This window comes from Corella eumyota, chromosome 7 (assembly GCF_963082875.1).
Source record: "Corella eumyota chromosome 7, kaCorEumy4.1, whole genome shotgun sequence".
In the NCBI taxonomy this organism is placed as follows: domain Eukaryota; kingdom Metazoa; phylum Chordata; class Ascidiacea; order Phlebobranchia; family Corellidae; genus Corella; species Corella eumyota.
The window spans coordinates 899695-920171 of NC_137496.1; the positions used below are offsets into that span (position 1 = coordinate 899695).

At 29.9% G+C, this 20477-nt stretch overlaps 1 protein-coding gene across 2 annotated transcripts; it reads left to right on the forward strand.

Annotated features, from left to right (window-relative positions):
• The first annotated feature begins 38 nt into the window (after positions 1-38).
• LOC145759132 (sphingosine kinase 1-like) lies at positions 39-6369 on the forward strand. Of its 2 annotated transcripts, XM_082572886.1 has the most exons (12): positions 39-213; positions 358-472; positions 572-684; positions 822-968; positions 1161-1255; positions 1373-1491; positions 4406-4576; positions 4692-4818; positions 4899-5035; positions 5118-5310; positions 5381-5569; positions 5661-6369. In XM_082572886.1, exons 1-12 carry the CDS (start codon positions 57-59, stop codon positions 5877-5879), a joined length of 1782 nt encoding a protein of 593 aa, XP_082429012.1. In that variant the 5' UTR covers positions 39-56; the 3' UTR covers positions 5880-6369. The 2 variants fall into 2 exon arrangements, with proteins under 2 accessions (XP_082429012.1, XP_082429013.1); XM_082572887.1 differs by lacking the exons at positions 4406-4576; positions 4692-4818; positions 4899-5035; ... (1 more) ...; positions 5381-5569; positions 5661-6369 and adding an exon at positions 2424-3862.
• The last annotated feature ends 14108 nt before the right edge of the window (positions 6370-20477 follow it).

The window sequence follows — 20477 nt, forward strand, 5'->3', positions numbered from 1 at the left end:
AGTTTTATTTAAAAACCATTAATTTTTACAGAGTTGTAAATAATTTTATTTAGAAAATGGATATTGAAAACAATAGCGGTGTTATTCTATGCAACGAATTTTCACTTTACCCCAAGAATACTCGTGCAGAAGTTACTCTGACCCAGGAAAATATTACAATTACTAACAACACCAACAATCGCGAAGAAGTTATATCTTTAAAGGATGTAATAGGTAGGATATTATGGTAATAATAATATCAGTTTGTATACAAATCCTACCTTAGTTTAGCTTAAGTTTGTCTTACTACTAAGTATTATGCTGTTGACATCTTTTTATATTTTTTTTAAAGTGTTTTACTATTTGTTTTGTGTTTAGGTTGCCATGTATTGGAAGGAAATAAAACAACATTTGCCGAATATTATTTGTGTATTTTTTATTACCCTTTCAAAAAGAAATTATTCAAAGGTTTATCCAGGGTTCGGTGCTCAAAGTAAGTTTAAATTCTTTATAGTTTTTACAGGTTTCAAGCCTATAAAAAACATTACCTTTTTATTTAAATTTGTTATCTAATTGTAATTTGTAAATTCAGGTCACTTGGTATTACTTCAAAAGATTCAGATGAACTAAAAAGGGATCTTGCTGTGAAATGGAAAAAAGTTATTAAAACTATCATTACTGGAAATGTTGTACTAAAAGACCAGGGTAAGCTGTTATTAACATTTCTTTAACTTAACTTAAATCAAATTATTTATTTTAAATATATAGCCCTTCAAAACTAAAAAAAACAAAGTTTGCAATTCTCAATGGCATTGTGATAAAACAAAAAATTTAAAATTTAGTTGATGATCTGCCTGACATTAAGCCACGAAGGTTAATTGTTTACGTGAATCCATTCAGCGGACAAGGAAAAGCTTTGAATATTTACAAAGACCAAGTTCGTGGTTTCTTTGCTGAAGCTGAGATAAAACATCACATGATTAAAACAGGTTGATTTAAACTATTTAAAAAAACTTTAAAGTTTCTGGTTTAACTCTTTCTTTTAAATTGTTTTTTGTGTGCTTTTTTGAAAGCAAATTACTTAGAAAAATGCTTAAAGATATACATGGAAATGTAAAGCCTTTACGCTTGTTCATTTTAATTTTTTTTAGTAAGTAATTTTTTATGAATTTATTTTGTAGAGTATTCGGGCCATGCCCAAGAAATGGCAAAAGAACTGGACGTGGCAAAATATGATGGAATTGTTATTGTATCTGGAGATGGCTTAGTACATGAGGTAATTATACATAAAATTTTATCACTTTCTACATAGTTTTCAAAGTTTCAAACAACAAGTCATAGCAATAGGTTTTACTGATTTTATAAAAACTTACATTCCTATTATTGGTTCAAGGTAATAAATGGTCTTATGGAGCGGCAAGACTGGCAAACAGCGATTAAAACTCCAATTGGAATCATTCCAGGAGGGTCTGGAAATGCTTTGGCTGCTGCGATTGTTTATGCTTCAACAAAGTGAGTAAAAATTCAGTTTTTCTAAGTTGGTGGAAGATTAAAAGCTTTTTTTTATCTGCATGAACTTATATACATAAGTAATAGTAATGATCTACAGATAAACTGAAAATTTCTGCAAACCTTACTTAGTAATGTAAATATAAATGTTTTTTTCTGTGCTTTATTTATGCATGGAACACATGGGTTGTTTGTTTCATGCATCAACTAACAGTGTAACACTTACTCTTTAAAATCTAAAACAGTTTTTTAGACCTGTGAAAAACCAGGTTATTTCATGCTTTTCAAATTTATTAAGTTATGTTTTTTAAATTGTTTTTGTGTTGGTGTGCGCACAAGAGTATGTAACGGTTATACTTTACATAGGTTATGTAATAACTAAGGTTTACCCGAAATATTTAAACCTTGAATAAAGTAAAGAAGTGTAGGCTACAGGGAAATGTAGGTTTTGTCAGTAGCTATAAATAGTCAAAGTTTAGTTGGTTAACAACTTTAGTTTTGGATGATAAATTTGAAGATTTGGTTTCTTTTGAAGGTTAGTTTAAATTGTTTTTTTTTGACTTTTTGATATCGAAATCATTTTAATTTGTGTTTTAGTCAATAGTATAGTTTTTGCAAGTTTTGTTTTGTTAGATCTTTTAAAGTAATCTCAATTATACTACAACTACAACTAATTTTTAATAATTGTTTATCAGTTTTTGTAGCCCATTTAAATTATTTAAAAATCAATAATTTAATTATGTCTCGTACAAAAATTACACTTTTTCAACCAAGTAACTTCTATGCATGTCTTTTGCACTTTAAAATGTTAACATTTTATGTTTTTATAATTTCTTTGAATAATTAATCTTTTCTATCAGCTAATGGCTAAAGTAATTAAGTTTTTACTGTTAATAAAAAAGACTTATTTTTAAATTTGATATTTTTTTTTACAGAATTCATCCTGTTATGTCCCCCTTGTGGCCATGTTTGTTTTCAATTTGCCGTGGAAACACTCAAGATGTCGACATTATGGCAATGGAAATTCCCCAAGCCGATAACCAAGTCAAGATCAAATATGGGATGTTGGGTTTCGTTTACGGACTGATTGCTGATATTGATATTGAGAGTGAAAAATTAAGATTTCTTGGTATGACAATGAGAGGAAATATTTATGGAGTTATGAGGATTGCCACAATGAGAAAATATGAAATTAAAATTGAATATTTAGAATCAGAAAAAGAGGATCTTCAAGAAGATGTTATCATAAATCCTTCAAAGGGTGATGCCCCCTCTGGGTTGGATAATGACTTACTAGTTCCCTTTTCAGAAAATGTCCCCAAAAAATGGAAATCAATTGACAGCAATTTTATACAGTTTTCAGCATATAATGTTTCTCATATTGCCACTGATAGTATGGTTCACAGTGAAGCAAAGTTTAACGACGGCAGGTTTTATTTAACTCAAATTAAATCAAACACAACACGAAAAACAATGATTAAATTATGGGATAACTTAGAGAGTGGGGAAGGGTTCACTAACACGATTGACACTGTATCTGTTGTTCCTTGTAAGGCATTCAGAATTACACCTAAAAATTCACATTCTGATATCATGGTGATGGACGGGGAAATTGTTCCTTTTGGTCCTGTACAATGTCAGTTACATTCTGGATTAGCTAGGCTTTTTACATGAACATCATTTAGAAATACTTAACAACTTTTAATTATATTACTAACTAACTTGTCTACGCAACTAATTCTTAACTGTAGTTGTTACATTTATAAATTCTGTCCATTTAAAAACGAATATATAGTACAGAAGTTTGTTCAAGATTTGCGGTATTATAAGTTATTTAATTTAAATCTAATATATATTTTTATTATTTAAATTGTGCTAAAAGACTGTATTTATATAATTGTCTATTTAACCTTACATGAGGTTTTAAAGCTTTACTAAACAAGCGTTACATTTTCTTTTATTTATGTTTATTATTCTTTAAATTGCTTATTTTTTTATATATTGCATTGTAGCAAGACTTACCATCATACCCAATCTATTGAAACTCAATTTTTATTATTGTTTTGTATTAAAATTCATTTTTTTCTCCCCTTTTTTGAACCTAAAATCAAGTGTTTTTCAAATTATTTTTTTATTGGACTAAGTTTCGCATTTTGACCATGAATTTTTTAAAACGTGTATTCTTTTTTAACCTATTTTTGTCACTTAAAATAATTTTATGCAAATTTGTATTATAGCATATTTTTTAAGAAAAAAACTTACTTAGTGTAGAACATAGAGTGTAAAAATTAGCTAATAAAGTATTGAACTAATGCAAAACTCTGTTGTAATTATTGTAAAGTTTTAGTGTATAAAACTTTGTAGTTATTTAATTGTTATTGGTTTGGAATTTTAGTTTCAGTATATAAAAGAAATTGTAGTTATTTTGATTTTTTTAATATTGTAACATTAATTTTGTTTTCTGAATTTCTACTGTAAGTATATTCTAGTGAAACCCATTTTCTATTTCCCTTATTCTAAATATAGACAAAGTTCTGGTTTATTATAACAGCGAAAAAAACAAAACTGTCAGTGTAATTGATTGTCATGTAGTTGGAATTTGTAATGCCTATTCAATTACTAAAATTGTACACGTTGCAGATATTGTCTTGTTTGTTTAATTGGTAATTAAATTAATAATAGGGTGAGAATCTTCTTATTACCTGTGCCAAATAGGTTTTATAAATCCCTAGTTGTTCATTTAATGAGTATTTCTTTTTATTGAGTCAAGTGTTTTGTTATTTGGTTTCATGACAAGTGTAAATGATTAATTACTTAATTATCCTGTTCAGCATGACAACAAAACAACAAATTTGCTATTTTTCGTTTTTAAAAACAATGCACAATCGAAAATTAACAATGTTATGTTTTTTTACAGACAAGTTACCTCAAATGACTTGAACTTGGACAGTTTGATTGAGATCGTTAGTGGGCGCCACAGAGACCTGTCTTTAATGAAAGTGCAACTGAGTTCGAAAACTTTTTGGTCGTTTTTAAATGTTGGTTGGGGTTTTGTTGCAGATGTTGATATTGAAAGCGAAAAATACAGGTACAAATTAACTTTATTCATTTAAAATTACAAGCAATTTTAAGTAGCTTTTGTTGAAAAAAATGTGTTAATATTTTGTTGGAACTGTTTTCAAATTAGATTTTTGAATGTTTAGAAGTTTAGGAGGTGCACGGTTTACTGTGGGTTGTGCTGTTCGTGTTCTCAACCTAAGAATCTATCCAGGAATGATTTCATATTTGCCTACTGATGAATCTGATAACCACTACAGTCAAAATATCCCAGTTTGTTTGTTTTTGTAATACACAAGTTAAAGTTATACTTACTTAAACTTTTATTTAATATTTAGTATATTTATTTACAGAAAAATGTTTTCAAAACTGAATCTTCCCACAGAGATGTTATTCAATCCATGATAGAAAGTGAAGCCTCCTCTGTCTTAAATTCTAAAAACACAGGAGCACAAACATTCAGTGGTTATGTCACTGAATCCGAACATAGGTTAGTAAGTTTTGCAGTTTTAACATCGATCCTTTAAAAGAACAACATAGCATCAACAGCTTTTATAATATATATTTTGTAGCGAGACTTACAAAGAGTTACGATCAAACAGCAAGCCTCCTCAAATGACAGGCTTTACACGACGGATATTATCACAAGAGGGCAATAAAGATGATGTTATTGTATCATCTTTGTCAGCAAGTTCTATCGATATAAATTCTGAAGATAAAAATGAATTTGCTCCAGTTTTTGACCTAGAACCAAGAGAACACTCTGTAAGTAGTATGTGTTTGTTATAAAATTTATTATCAATGTATAAGTGACTAAAAACTATATGTTTTTTAGAATAATGATAGCTATCATTTAACAAACAAACTCACTGAGTCTGTTCCTGATCAGTGGTTAAGTTTTGAGAGTGATTTTGTATGGGTGATGCCCATTCATTTAAGTCATGCTGCTCGAGATATGTTTATTATGCCACCTTGTAAATTGGGGGAAGATGTTATTTATTTGTACTGCTTAAAGTCAGGTTTGGTAAGTTATTATACACATGAGGTTTTAATGGCAGTTTTACAGTAATGTAAACTGTCGAATTCTTTTTTAATTTGTTCATATTTTTGTTTAGACTAAATCAGAGATAACGCGAACACTACTTAAAATAATTGATGGTGCCCACTTGGATATTGGGGGTCAAAACAGTATTATAATTCCATGTAAAGCATATAGGCTTGAACCTTTTACTAAAAATTCTGGATTAATGACTTGCGATGGGGAACTAATACCATACGAGCCTTTACAAGCTACTACAACTGATATTAAAGCAAGGGTGTTTTGCAGTGTTTAAATTCATATTATCTCAAAATTGTGTAAATGATTTGCTACAGAATGGTTTAGTTTGATACACACATTAGCCTATGCATTTAAATTCATAAACATATATTTAATTTTAAGTCCTCAAAAATTATTGTTTTTAAAATGTGGTTGCTTTATAACTATTAACATATTAAGTTTTAGTAATTTTTGATCCAACACATATACTTTGATTTTAGTAGTTTTATTTTGATTTTATTATATTTTTTAATTTATTGGTGTTAATATTATAGTTCCTTTTAGAATAATTTAGTAAATAATTGTTGTGCAATTTTGTTTAAGTGTTAGTATGCCTATAATTGTGAATATCGGTACTTAATTTGTTGATATCTGATCAGGGGTAATTAATTTATGCAATAAGACTTATGTAATTTATTTCTAACTATGTGCTTTTTCCGTAACACCATTTAGCGCTTTTTATAATTGTTTTTAATTTGGTTTTAATGTTTTTTGTTTATTGAATATAAAATACTGTGAAATAAAGAATAGACCATTGTACAAAACTCATCAATAATGCATCAGTAAAATGGCTAAGAACAGATAAATATAAGAAATATTCATTATTTTACCGAATGTTATAATTTTTTTAAATTTTTTGGTTAAAAATAAGGCAAGGGGTAATCAAATAATGCAGGTAAACAAAACCCTGATTTGAGGATAAACGTTTTTATTATTTAAATTGTGTTCGATTATTACGTCATTTTCAGAAGACATTCAAACTGGCCCGCGTAAAGGTTACACGAAATTTAGGAAAAAAGGGTTTTTTGTTGCTTAAATTTGTGTTTTTTTGCCTTAAATAGTGGTAAAATATACTAATTATAAGTTTTGAGGCTAGGGGTTTATTCTACAGTAGTTTTAAACTCGTAACTTCGCTCTTAATTGTATAAAATTACGTCACTTTGCGTAGCAAGTGACTTGAATAATTTCTCTAATTTACAAACGACAAACAAGATATTAACTTTAAAGTTGGTAATTTTAGCCAATTATTTTACATTGCAAGGTCTTAAATGGGAGCTCTATCAGCGTTGTCCGCCTGTTTTAAAAATGCGGAAAAGAAGGAGTTTTTATACCTTACCCTAATCTTTCCTTGCAATTTATAGTTGATTTTGCATCATTTATTAGCCCCGTTAGGGGAAGGTTAGGAAAAGGTATAAAAATTTCATTCCCTTTCGCCTTTATTTTAGTACTACCAGACTACTATATTAAACTTGGTGGACAATGCTAATAGAGCCCCATTAATGTACTAAAACAGATTAAAAAGTCTATTAAACAAAAAAATGCTTTAGCTACTTTTTACATTAACTGACAACAAGGCAAATATGCGCATTTATTTTTTGCTTTATATTTGTTAAATTCTTATTATTTATAAAATTTTTAAATAATTCTACTTAAAGGTTAGGCCTGTTAATATTTTTTTGCTGTTTTTGGTGCTGGGAAAATTGGCAATTTTTCTGGTGAATAAAGATAAACAAGAATGTTGTTGCGCAAACAATCTACATTTAGGCTTTTCTATTTGCCCCTGCTTGGTTTATTGATATGTGAGTTAATTAAATTTTACTGTAGTTGGATTTATTGTTACCTCTGTTTAAAACATTGAATGTAGGCTACTTCTAATATTAATTACAATTATTTTTTTTAGTTGGAAATCCACTTACAACAGAAAGCAAAGGTAACATTTAGGCCTAAAACTTGTAGCCTAGAATGTAATAAAGTAAAACTGTTACTAATATTATGCTAACTTTGTTTATTAGAGTATTCCTTGCAAGAATCACAAAATGATTTTAAGTTTCTGATGACTGCATTTGGAGCTTTGACAACAGATAATTTTGGACGCTCAAAATCAGGTTAGTTGGACATTTTGCCTTCTTTAAACATTTCTAAATTATGTAAGATTACAGATGTCTAAGAAATGTAATTTCAAATTTTTAGATTCAGATGAAATTTCAGATGCGATGGGCAAAGTAAATTCAATGATTCACGGTGTTACTGGAAGAGATGGAGGTATGAAACAACATATTAATTGAAAATTAAACTCCAGTAATAAAATCTTATATAAAAAAACCCAAGTTTTAAGAACTTTTTAAACTAAGTAATTTAAGCAGCATGTCAAGTTATCTTTACAATTTTAACTTTTTTAGCTCCTCCTTTTATGTCGGATGCTGAAGGAATTGCTGCTTTGGAGCAGATTTATGTAGCACTGGGACCACTTGCCTGTCAATTACCACATGCTACACAAAGAGAATTAGGTAAACTGTAACTCATGTGACTAGTTTGTATTCAAGTTTTATTTTAATATAGATAGTAATAATTGCTGCCTAAACTTTGGGCTCTTATTCTTGAATATACAATACTTTTACGTTTCTGTAGGCTTATTTATTAACCAAATAACCTGTAATGTATTTAATTCAGATCAAATATCTTCTGTATTAGGAGGTCTACTAGGAAATGTTATTGGAAATCTTATGGGAAATAACGGCCAAGGTACTTTTAAAATTCAAAGGACTAAAACACAGTTAATAATATTTGTAAGTTGGTTTAAAATACATGTTTTGGTTTTAATTATTTAAAACTTTCAGGCAATGGTAATGGCAACGGTAATGAACAAATGCTGTCAATGTTAACTGGTTTTGGAGGGATAGCTGGTGCATTGGGTGGAATGACTGGAGGAATGATTGATGAAAGAGGTTACTATAACACTACTTAATTGTAACAAAAAAATCTTGTTTTTTTGTATATTTACAATATTAATTGAGCACATGTTTAAAATATTTGCAGGTTTTTCAGATGCAATGGAACAGATTCCCAGATTAACTTCTGGATTGGGAGACATGAAAATATTAGTTGATGGAGATTTTAATCCACCAGCTGGCTTAAAAGGTTTATATACTAAACTTAGCAATATTTAGTGTAGTAATCTTGTGAGTATTCTTTATTCACCAGGTATTGCTGATAAATAGCATGAACACAGATAGTTGTTTAAAATATTAAATTAATTTTTTAAGCTGTAACAAGCAAGGTAGAAAAGCCTCTGACACAAACCATTGAAAGAATGGGTTCATTCATGAAGAAAGCTGGAAGTGAAGTTAAAAATGAATTTGGGATTAAGGAAACAACTGCTTTTTGTAAGAAAAAAACTTATCAAGATTATATAATACTGTACTTTTACTTAGAAAATAACATTAGGTAAATGTATAGGCTTTGTATGATGGGTCACATAGTCTATATACTGTAAATAAAGTTGCATTATGCTGCAGTTGTTTCTTAGATATCTTATGTATGTTTTACTAGCAATGCGGTTGAGAGGAATTTCATCTGATTACGTAAATCAGCTGTTAGCAGTTAGTGGTATGGCTGGTACAATTGGTGGATTGATTGCTTCAACTTTGCCTAAACCATCAAACCAAAGTGAGTAGTTTAACTATATATCGTTAACCTTTTTTACAAGAAATTTTTTTAACAAGTTTTTGTGTTTAGACCCAGCCAGTTCTACCCGTGCTATCAAATCAAGTCTTAAAAAAATGAGGGCTTTTTCGCGGGGTAGATCTATACTTGATCAAAGTAATTTTAATACTTACTATTCTTTAAATTTATTATCTTCATTGTAAAATGGCTGACTTTACAGTTTAAACATGAAGAACATTTGTTATTTATTAAGATACCTTAAGGTAGTTTTGAATATTGTTTAATTATAATTGCATAGTAGTTAACCTGCTAATTGTTCTTTGGCATGGCATATGTTTTTGCACAAATGTGGTATGACATGAAAGTAGTGGGAATCAAATCCAAGGACCTCATGTAGTATAAAGGCAAGTGTTCTATCCACAACACAAGTTTTTTTAATAATTTGTAGAAGTGTTATGACTGTCAGTTTAATGTTTATCTAAATGCTTGTTTGTAACTGGCAGTTAGCTTTAGAATTGCCCAACAGACATAAATAATTGATAATAAACTTTTTTTGCAGATCAAGTATTTGAAGGTTTGTTAGATGATTTAAGTTTAGTGTCAGCTGAAATGGGTGCCATTGGAGGTGTTATGGGTGGCCTTATGGGTAGGACAATGGCAAATTCAACTCATTCTTATAAAGAACGTAAGTTGAAATTATTATTTTTTTTTTATATTAACGCTTTTTTACACACCACTGATTGGGACGATTATACAGCCAATAATTTAATGTTGTATTAAAAGATTGATAGATGCACAATTGGCTTTACTGCATGATGTTCTGGGTTTGATTCCCACTGCTCTTATGCTGTAGTGTTCGTGAGTAAGCTGCTATAAATAATATAAACTTCTGCTGAACCAACATTTAATCAGCAGATTGTTTATCGGGAATTATAATCTATATTATTTCAAACTATCTGAGGCAATTCAAAAGTGGGTGGCAGTTACGAATGTTACTTTATGCTTAATTTTGTAAATTCTACCTTTTCACTCCGAAGATAAAATATATTTAAAATATTAGTTTGTTAGATGATTTTGTTATTTTTAGAGGGTAACTATCCACCAGGAGAATTTGATGATTATAATGGTGGCGAATTCGGCCAAGAAAATCCTTTAATGATGATAGCAAGTATGTTTGGTGGTAACAGCATTAAGAAAATCACGAACGCAATAAAGGGAATTGACAAAAAATTGGAAGGTAATTCTTCTTAATATAAAAAACATATACTTATCAAATTTTAAAATTTAATATGTGTTGTTTAGGTATTATGCCAGCAAACAGTTTAAAACAACCCTCACATCAGACTGAACTGTGCATGAAATTTCTGGCTATCGGTAATCTTTTAATTTTATATCAGTTTTGCTATAAATATATGGTTTAACAGACTTTGTAAAGTGTTGTTAAAGTGGTTGAAATGGTTAAATTATTAATGTTTATTTTGTTAAACTATTATTGCATTTATTTTATAAAACGTATTTATATTTAGGTTTGGGACAAATAAGTATGATGTCAGGTCAGAGTTCGATCTTACCGGGAGCTTTGGACTTTAAAGGACCATATGGAGATCAAGGTAAGTAATTTAGTTCACTGAAAGAAAAACATACATTTTTGTAGCATTTAACCTTCTTTTTTATAACAAATTATGTAACAAAAATTTTGGATCGTGTGTTATTTTATCTGTTCTTGCTTTCGGAAAACTATAACATGAACTTGTTATTAGTATTGTGTAAAAAAAATGTTCATCTTCTACATTGCTTTTAGGTGATAAAGTAACAACACCAAGTCTTAGAAGAGCTCTAATAGGTTCAGAATGGGGAGGTAGTTGGAACGGTAGACCTAAGAAATGGCAGTTGCAATCTGCTATAGAAGTTGCACAACTAAGCACACTGGGTTAGTGAAAATATTTAAAAAAAATTTAATTTAAAGAGCAAATTTTTGCTGATTTTTAACACAGTTTTTTTATAAATGTTTTTGACGAAAAATTTATTAAAAACATTATTTTTTAGAACCAGATTTAATTGAAGACAATAGCTTTCTAAGATAGTAAGTTTAAAAATACTTTAGAGTTTTATATTACACCATTGATATGTTTTTCTGTACATAAATTTTCATTTTTTTACATTTTTTAGTGTCGACAAATTAGCTTTAACAACTGGTAAAAATTCTCGACCAATATTGTTCCTTCAAGGAGATATTATGTTTGATAACTTGTTAGAAAGTGAAAAGAAAATGATACCAATCACTCTACTCAAGGTAACTTAATAAATTGTTTAAATTTATCATGTCAAAATTTTGTTTATATCTTTTGTTCCCCATAATAAATCCACTGATTGGTTTTTGGCATGCCAGTTTTTTGTATAATATCTTGTAAGGGAAAAAGTACTATCTGCAAACAGTTGGGATGAATTCAAGACCTCCTGTTGTAAGCTAAATTTAGTTTTCACTCATCTCATGGTAAAACTTAATTTTTAGTCTCAAATATTGGATGGAATAACAGCTAAGGATAGAGCCATGATTTTATTGCATTCTGAGATGAACCAAGACCCCAAAAAAGTGGAAAAATTTCTCAACAACTTACCAGAGGACGAATTTGATCAGCTAGTTGTGCAAATAGAAAACCAACAAGTTAGTTTATGAGTTATATATAAATATATATGGGCAGTTTAACAATAAAATCTTTGTATGGCCAAAACTTTGCTGTTTTAATTTACTTATGCATCACTAACAGTGTATTTTTTAATTAAAAGTTCTATAAATTATATATATACATAAGTCTGTTAGGCTTTACTAGTCGATAGCTCGTCATACAATTGTGATTTTCATTGTTATACTATGGTTGCAACTCACAATTAGTACTTGCCCGCAATAATTAGCTGTTGTTTATTTATTTTGTAGGCCTATGAATTGGACATACATGTAGCATTCACTAATTTCCATTTTATATAGATAGGACGTTAATCAGTTTTATGTTTTCTTACTAGGGCAGTGTAGATCCACATAAAACAAAAAGTCGAATCCAACATATAATGGCTGAAGTTTTATTCGATCGCAAAAGACTTGAAGTTTTATGTCCATTTGTCCATGGGTTATCTGTTGAAAGTATTCATCGTTTAAATATGGAAGATGTTGTTCAACACAACTTGTAAGTCATTTTATACTTAGAATTTGGCTAGTAATTAATTGCTGTAATTGTTTTATGTTATAGTTTCTTATTTATTATTTTTTACAGTTTAATTGAAGGGTATAGTTTTTAACCTAGGTTAATTTTAAAAGATAGGGTTTTACCTAAATGCAAATCATGTTACTCAATGTTTAGGCTTTGAATTTAACCTTTATACATCTAGACTAGAGGATAATTAAATTGAAAACTATATAATAAGAAAATTGCTCAAAAACAAAATAAAACTTTGTATTTATATCTTAGGTATGACTGTTTTATTAACGGCCATCTAAAACCAAACCAAAAACGAGCTTTTGTGGAAGTTATGTTGGGTAGAGAAAGAAATTCAACTGAGATTTTAAACTTAAATATCACAAGTTTAATACAAGATATTCCAGCTCATTATTTTGCTAATATTGCCAGTGATGATGCAGTGAGTGTACCATTTAAATTTCTTCTGTATATAACTTAATCCTCCATATTGAAAAGTCAAATGCGGTACCTAAACATAAAGTAACATCAGTTACTCCGACCCAGTTTTAAATTGTCTGTGATAGTTTGGAATATTATAGATTATAATTGCCCGATATTTATGCTGCTGACAAGGCACTGGCTTAACAGAAGTTCATATTATTTATAGCATGTTACTTAAAGGCGCTACAGCATGAGATTACTGGGTATCGAACTCACTACCCTAAAGTTGTATTAAAGTTTTTACTTTGTAATTATATTTTTTTAATATTGAAATAAAAATGTAACAACTTTTATTTTATTTTTTTAGTTTATACAATTTGTGAAGGCTTCAAATTTAGTGGATTATCAAGGTAGAGGGGACCAGCACGATTCTATTCGTATTTTAATGAAATTAAATCAAAGCAACACTAATATTGACGCTGGGTTTCTTAACAAGTATTAATTCTTACTGTTTTTTAGTGAAGTAGACAAAAAATTGTTAAGGCTATCATAGATTAGGATTTAAATAAATAGAAATGACCATTTGGTAAATCTATTATGGGAAATTAATTTAAATTAAAAAAAATTTTAAGATTGGGGAACTTATTATGTGGAGCCCAAACTGAAGAACTTTCAATTTATTTGGACAGTGCTGTGGTTAAACAATATCTTGCTACCTGGGAAGAAAAATGCTTCGCTAAACATGAAACTATGGTTTTTATTATTTTTCTGTAATTTATTTGCTTTAATTTATACCTAAGGTAAAGAAGTATGGTATGTTATAGTATTTAGAGCAACATTAGGTTAACAGGCAGCATGGTGTAGTGGTAAGAACACTTGCTACACCACACATGAGGTCATGGGTTCAATCCTTACAACTCTCATGCTGTAGCGCCCTTAAGTAAGGCGCTATATACGGTATAAATATAAACTCCCTCTGAGCCAACACTTCCCGAACTGTTACAGGCAACTCGAGACTTGGTTGGAGTAACTGATGTTACTCTATGTTTGGGACGGGCATTCAACTTTCCCATATCAAGGATAAAGATATGTATAAAAAAAATAGTAGTAAATAATTATGTTATTTAATGTTACAGAAAGAGAATCAAAAAACACAAAGATTTAACAGAATGGTAAATAGGTTTCATCTATATTTTGTTAATATATATAGTTAAATTTTAAATCAATATTTAAATATTTTGTTTCAGCAAATTTTCAATGCAGCAAGGGAGTATATAAACAACACAGACTTAACAGGTTTAAATGGAGAACTAGCTGCTGATGTTATTATGTTATTACCCGGCTTTACTGTGAGTGAACTACAACAAATACCGAGTGCAGTTTTGAATGTTAATTTCAATATGATTGCTGAATCTGTGAGACTGTCTAAACAGCAGGTAGCTTTTAAGCTTTTTAATACTAACATTTTTTATATATTTGTATTTAATCTTGTTGTGGTAAGGTTGACTTTTTGGCCTTAACACAGAGTATTTGTCACTTTAACCCAGGCTCTAATTGCGTTTAGCAGTTTAAGAAAATTATTAGCCATACCGTCCAATCTTTAAATTTTTGATTGGTTTTGGAATTGGCAGGAGCTTTTACTGTATCAAATGTGTAAATAAATGACACTAGATCATAGAAGAAGTGGGATTAAACTAATGACCTCATTCTTATTCAGTAAAACTGGCAGGGACCGGCAGCATGGTATAGTGGTAAGAACATTTACTACACCACACATGAGGTCATGGGTTCAATCTCCACTGCTCACATCCTGTAGTGCCCTTGAGTAAGGCGCTATAAACGGTACAACCTCCTGCTGAGCCAGGGGCGTAACTATCGGACAATTACAATCTATAATATTCCAAACTGCCACAGGAAACTCGAGACTGGGTTGGAGTAACTGATGTTACTCTATGTTTAAGTCGCACATTTGACTTTCCCCCATCGAGGATAAAAATCTATACAAAAAAACAAGTGTTGAACTACACTTAGCAGCCAGTCATTATCAATAGATCTTTTTAATATTGAATGTTTTACAGATAGGAGCAATTTGGAGTAAACTTGTTGCTGATGGTCTCAAAGTAAGTTGAAAATGTTTTATAACTGGGAAAATTGTTAGATTTTCAATAGCACTTAAGTTAATTATGTATTAAACTGCCACTAAAACAAGTTGTTTGGTATTAAATTAATCCTTATCTGTTAAATTACTTACAGGCAAATAATGAAACAACAGATTTGTCGAGTCTTCATGATTTTGTTTCCCAGTTACAATTCACTCCTGCACAAATTAAAAGTTTTTCAGCAATTCCATATAAGGATGGATTGTTTTGGTCATTGACTAAATCTGAAAAACTAAAAATGACAGAACAGGTAATCATGTTTTTTTTTTACATTTATTTATTCTTGATGTGAATGGTCGACTTAACAACCTAAATATAGAGTAACATCATTAACTCTACCCAGTCTTGAGTTGTGTTTGGCAGTTTGGGATATTATAAATTATAACTGCTGGATAATTAAACTGCTGATTAAGTGCTGGTTTAGCAGGAGTTCTTACCATTTAAAGCACTTTACCCAAGGGTGCTACAACATAGTGGGAATTGAACCCAGGACCTCATTTGGTAAATCTAAAAAGTAATTTCACCTTTTTTGAATTAGAATAACGTATTTATTTATATACTACTTTTTAAACTACTTTATATATAGATTATAATAATGTTGAATTTTTGTTTTAGCTTTTATCAACATCAGATATAGACACTATAACACAGAACCAACCTTACCTATCTTATTCAATTCCTACAAGTATTATTAAACAAATATCAACTTCTAATATGACAATGCTGTCGCAATCTGATTGGTCAAAATCTCAAGTAAGAATAATGTTTAGGTTTTTAAGTACAAAATATTTTATACTTGTTAATTGCCTAACCTAAACTGTTTTTTTTAACCCTTTAAGCTGACTACTATCCTATATAAATATGGTTAAAATAAATAATGTAGTGTTTTAAATTCATTACAAATAGTTTTTCTGTATTTTACAGGCCCAAAAACCAGACATATATATTGTAATGCATTAACCCTTATATAATATAATAATATAAATATATAGCACACATGTTACCGTAATTGATAAAAATATGATTTTTTAGGGTCTAGCAATAGTGAACAAATATAAGGAAGATCGTAACAAGGAATCTTTATCAGTTGATGATATAGAGTAAGAATTGTTCTATTAGTAATAGTATTTGTTAAACTTTATTGATTTACTTGGTAACGCTAAAAGCAAAATTAGTATTTTAAACTCTTTGCTTTAGAATGCTTGGGTCTGCTGCTATAGGACTAACATGTAAAGATGTAATTGATTTTCCACTTGATGCAATGCTGGAAGTAGCACAAGCTTTAGATAAAGCTTTACAAAACTCTATCACCCCAGATTTGGTAAGACTTTGTGTTTTTGGGGGTAAATTAGTTAAATCAATGTTTATTCGGAAATCAATTTTTTCAGGCAAATTGTGTAGCAATGAAATTGTATTTGAGTTTTAAAATGTTAAGACCTGATATGGACAAACAAATTGCAAGACATGTACCTGGAAATATTCTCTTGTTGATGCCGTAAGTTTTTTATAAACTGTTTCTGCTAGTTTAAGACATAACATTTAATAAAACCCATTAAACCTTGCCTTTTTTATCAGTAAATTTAAGTTCTAATTTTTAAGGTCTGAGGTACTAGGTTTCATTCCTACTAGTCACTACTTTTTTAGCATTTTTGACATAGCATTTTTGTTATAGTAAGTTAAGATAAAAAATTGATTTTTACAGAGTTAGCTTTCTTGAAAGTTACGCATATGCTCCAAACTGTGATGAAGTTGTGAACAAAATTGGTCGATCCAACTTGAATTTACTCTCACTTGGACCTGGATCAATAACCTTGGATGCTTTATCTCAAATGGCAAAAACATGTTTGGTAAAATTGTTAAATGTTGTCTTGGTTTAGATTGCTATTATATCATGGGATTTTGAATAATATTTGTGACCCTGTGTTTGATTCTCACTGCTTTTTATAAATAGCATTCTCAGGTAAAACTTGAGGCCCTGTGTTTATTTCCAATGCTTTTTATTGAAGCACTTTTAAGTTACATCTGAGTTGAGGTCCTAGGTTTAATTCTTATTGCTTTTTTATTATAGCATTCTTAAGTAAGACGTAAGGTCCTTGGGGCATTCTTAAGAAAGATTTTATTATTATGTAGTTTTTAATTTTTAACTATTTTTTTTTGTGTATATCTTTATTCTCGATGTGGGAAAGTCGAATGCGCGACTTAAACATAGGGTAACATCAGTTACTCAAAACCAGTCTCGAGTTGCTTTTAGTAGTTTGGGATATTATAGAGATTATAATTGCCCAGTAATTATGCTGCTAATTAAGTGCTGGCTTAGCAGGGGTTTATACTGTTTATAGCGCCTTACTCAAGGGCGCTACAGCATGAGAACAGTGGTGATTAAACCCACGACCTCATGTGTGGTGTAGCAAGGGTTCTTACCACTACACCATGTTGCTGTATAACAATATATTAAACTAACACAGTGGGTCAGTACAAATTTAGCCTTAAGTTAAGGCTGTTAATAACCTTATCATGTACTCAATAAAATAAATATGTTTTTAGAATGAAATGTCTCGTGGGTTCAACCAACATTATGACCTACAACCTCAGTCAAGAAATACCAACCAATATGATCAATATACAACCTTTATGCCATATAATAAATCAAAAGATTATAATTATGGCAACTTTTCACATTATAATTCATATAATGATTACGGGAACAACAACTACAGTAATTATGATAATGGAGGGGAGTACTACCATCAACCATGTAAATTAAAAGTTTATATAAGCCAGTTAAATAAAATTTAAGCATGTTATTGGAGTATACATATTAAAAATAATGATTTTTGCGCAAACTGCTTAAAATTTCAATAATCTTTTTAGCTATTGGGCCAAGGAGTATTCGAATAATGCAACGACTGGCTTGTAACTTGAAATTGAGTTTTATGGAATTGGATACTTTGGCTATGTATGAGTTTATGAAAATCTTACCACAGTGCATTGGAATGTAAGTTGAATTTAATTTGCAAGATTCTATGTAGAAAAAACTAAAAAAACAAGCGGTGTAGTGGTCATAACACTTGGCTTCACTACATGAGATTTTGAGTTTTATTACCATTGCTTTAATGCTGTAGCGGCCTTGGCCTTGGAGCTTCTTTATTTAATCTTTTTAAAATAACAATTTGTTAACACAACAGAAATTATCCATAAAAAAACTTATGAAAACTTTTTAAAATTTTTAAATATTTTTAACTTGTATAGAATTGATCGTTCAGGCATTGAAGTATTATTAAGTCAAGTGAATCACGTTTTATTTAATGGAGGGCAATCAAACCAAGGAAATATTGAAGTGCTTGCTCCTATTTTCCCCCTTTCAGGAGATCGGTTTATTGGGTTATCTGATGTAAGTGTTTTTTTTTAAAGATAGTTTTTAATACCGCAGCGTGGTGTAGTGGTAAGAACACATGCTACACCACACATGAGGTCGTGGGTTCAATCCCTACTGATCTCATGCTGTAGCACCCTTGAGTAAGGCGCTATAAACGGTATGAACTTCTGCTGAGCCAGCACTTAATCAGCAGTATAATTACAAGGCAATTTTAATCTATAATATCCCAAACTGCCACAGGCAACTCGAGACTGGGTCGGAGTAACTTATGTTACTCTATGTTTAAGTTGCGCATTTAACTTTCTTACATCGAGGATAAAGATATATACAAAAAAAATATACAAGTATATAATATTTGTGTTCTGTGTAATATTTATTTTTATCTGAAACTATCTTATTATTTTGTTTTTACCTAATCTTTTTTACAAAAAAATTACTTTTTGTGCTTAATGCTAGCAAAAACTTAAATATTTAAATTTTATTAGGAAGCATTAATTGATGCTTTAAAGAGCTTACCTTCATTGAAATTCTACAAACCTCGCTACATGCAAATCACCTCAGATAGGTCTAGCAAACAACTCACATTAGATGGTAGTTTGTTGTTGGATCTACCAACTCATATGCAGGGCGAAAGCAATGCTTCGGTGTTGGATTTTAATCCAGTGAAGTTTAAACAATTTGCTGAATTTGCTGCCCCAAGAGCTATTGATTATTTAGGATCAATGGGGAATCCTTTAAACGAAAACGGTTTGCTTTTATGTGTTTTAAAACTAAAAATTTAGATTTTGTCTTGATACAATTACGAACAATTTTTAAGTTTTGTTTTTTATGTAACCTTTTTGTTTAATTACATGGGTCGTTTTTCGGTTATACACTCTGATTATGTAGGGTGTGTAAATTTTTTCTTTAAGTTACTGAAAAAAAATGTAAAAAAAGTAAGTATTGACAGATGACATCTATAATTTAACAAAAATTTTTGTTGAATAGATACACGAACAGCAGCAATGACTTATGAGAATCTAATGATATTAGGTCCAGCTGTAGTTGGTCTTAAGCGTTTATATTTTGAAATGATGGATAATAATGAATTTATGAATAGTTTGGCATTATTGGGTAAAGCTGAGGGCTGGAATTCAACACAGTTAACGATTTTAAGAGAAAAGTTATTACAAGTGAATATTTTTTTTATTTTTGTTACTAGATTTCATGTAAGTTTTTAATTTTTGTAAAAAGATTTAATTTTATAGTACTGGTATTGAAAAAAATTAGCCTGAAATTTTCTAAACGTCTATTTTTTGTAACATTTATTTTTTTATAGAATGCTGGGATTGGAAATTTATCCAGATATATTGTTGACAATATGGGGAGTTTAGTTAATGTTTTTACCCTTGAGGATATTTACCAACTTAACTACATTCCACTGAACAATTTTGCTCGTGTTTTAACTGGCAATAAGTTTGTAAGTAATATAGTTAAAAGATTTAAAAAAATGCAAGCTGTTGATAACAATAGTTTTAATGAATAAGTATTGCCTAAAATTAAAAAAAAGTTTATTTATATTTGTAAAAAAGGATTTAAATTCAGGTGAAACGAAACTTATTTTTTATTTTGTATTGAAACTCTCTCTTTCTTACCTGGATCTTTGTTACAGAGAGAAGCTGCATTATATAGATACTTACAAACTATGGAGAAATCAGTTCAACAAATAAGTGGATTTGAATTGACTGAAATGGATTCTTTGTTGTGTGGAATCGGAGTGGATGATATCACTAAACTAAGTGCTGAAGCTGTAAGGTAGGAATTATTAAACTTATCACCTAATAAGTGACAGGGTTTTACTAACATTTCAACAGAGCCAGCAGTGTATTGCTGTTGTTAAGACACTTGGCTTAACTACCGGCAGCGTGGTGTAGTGATAAGAACTCTTGCTACACTACCATGAGGTCGTGGGTTCAATCCCCACTGATCTCAAGCTGTAGCGCCCTTGAGTAAGGCGCTATAAACGGTATGAACTCCTGCTG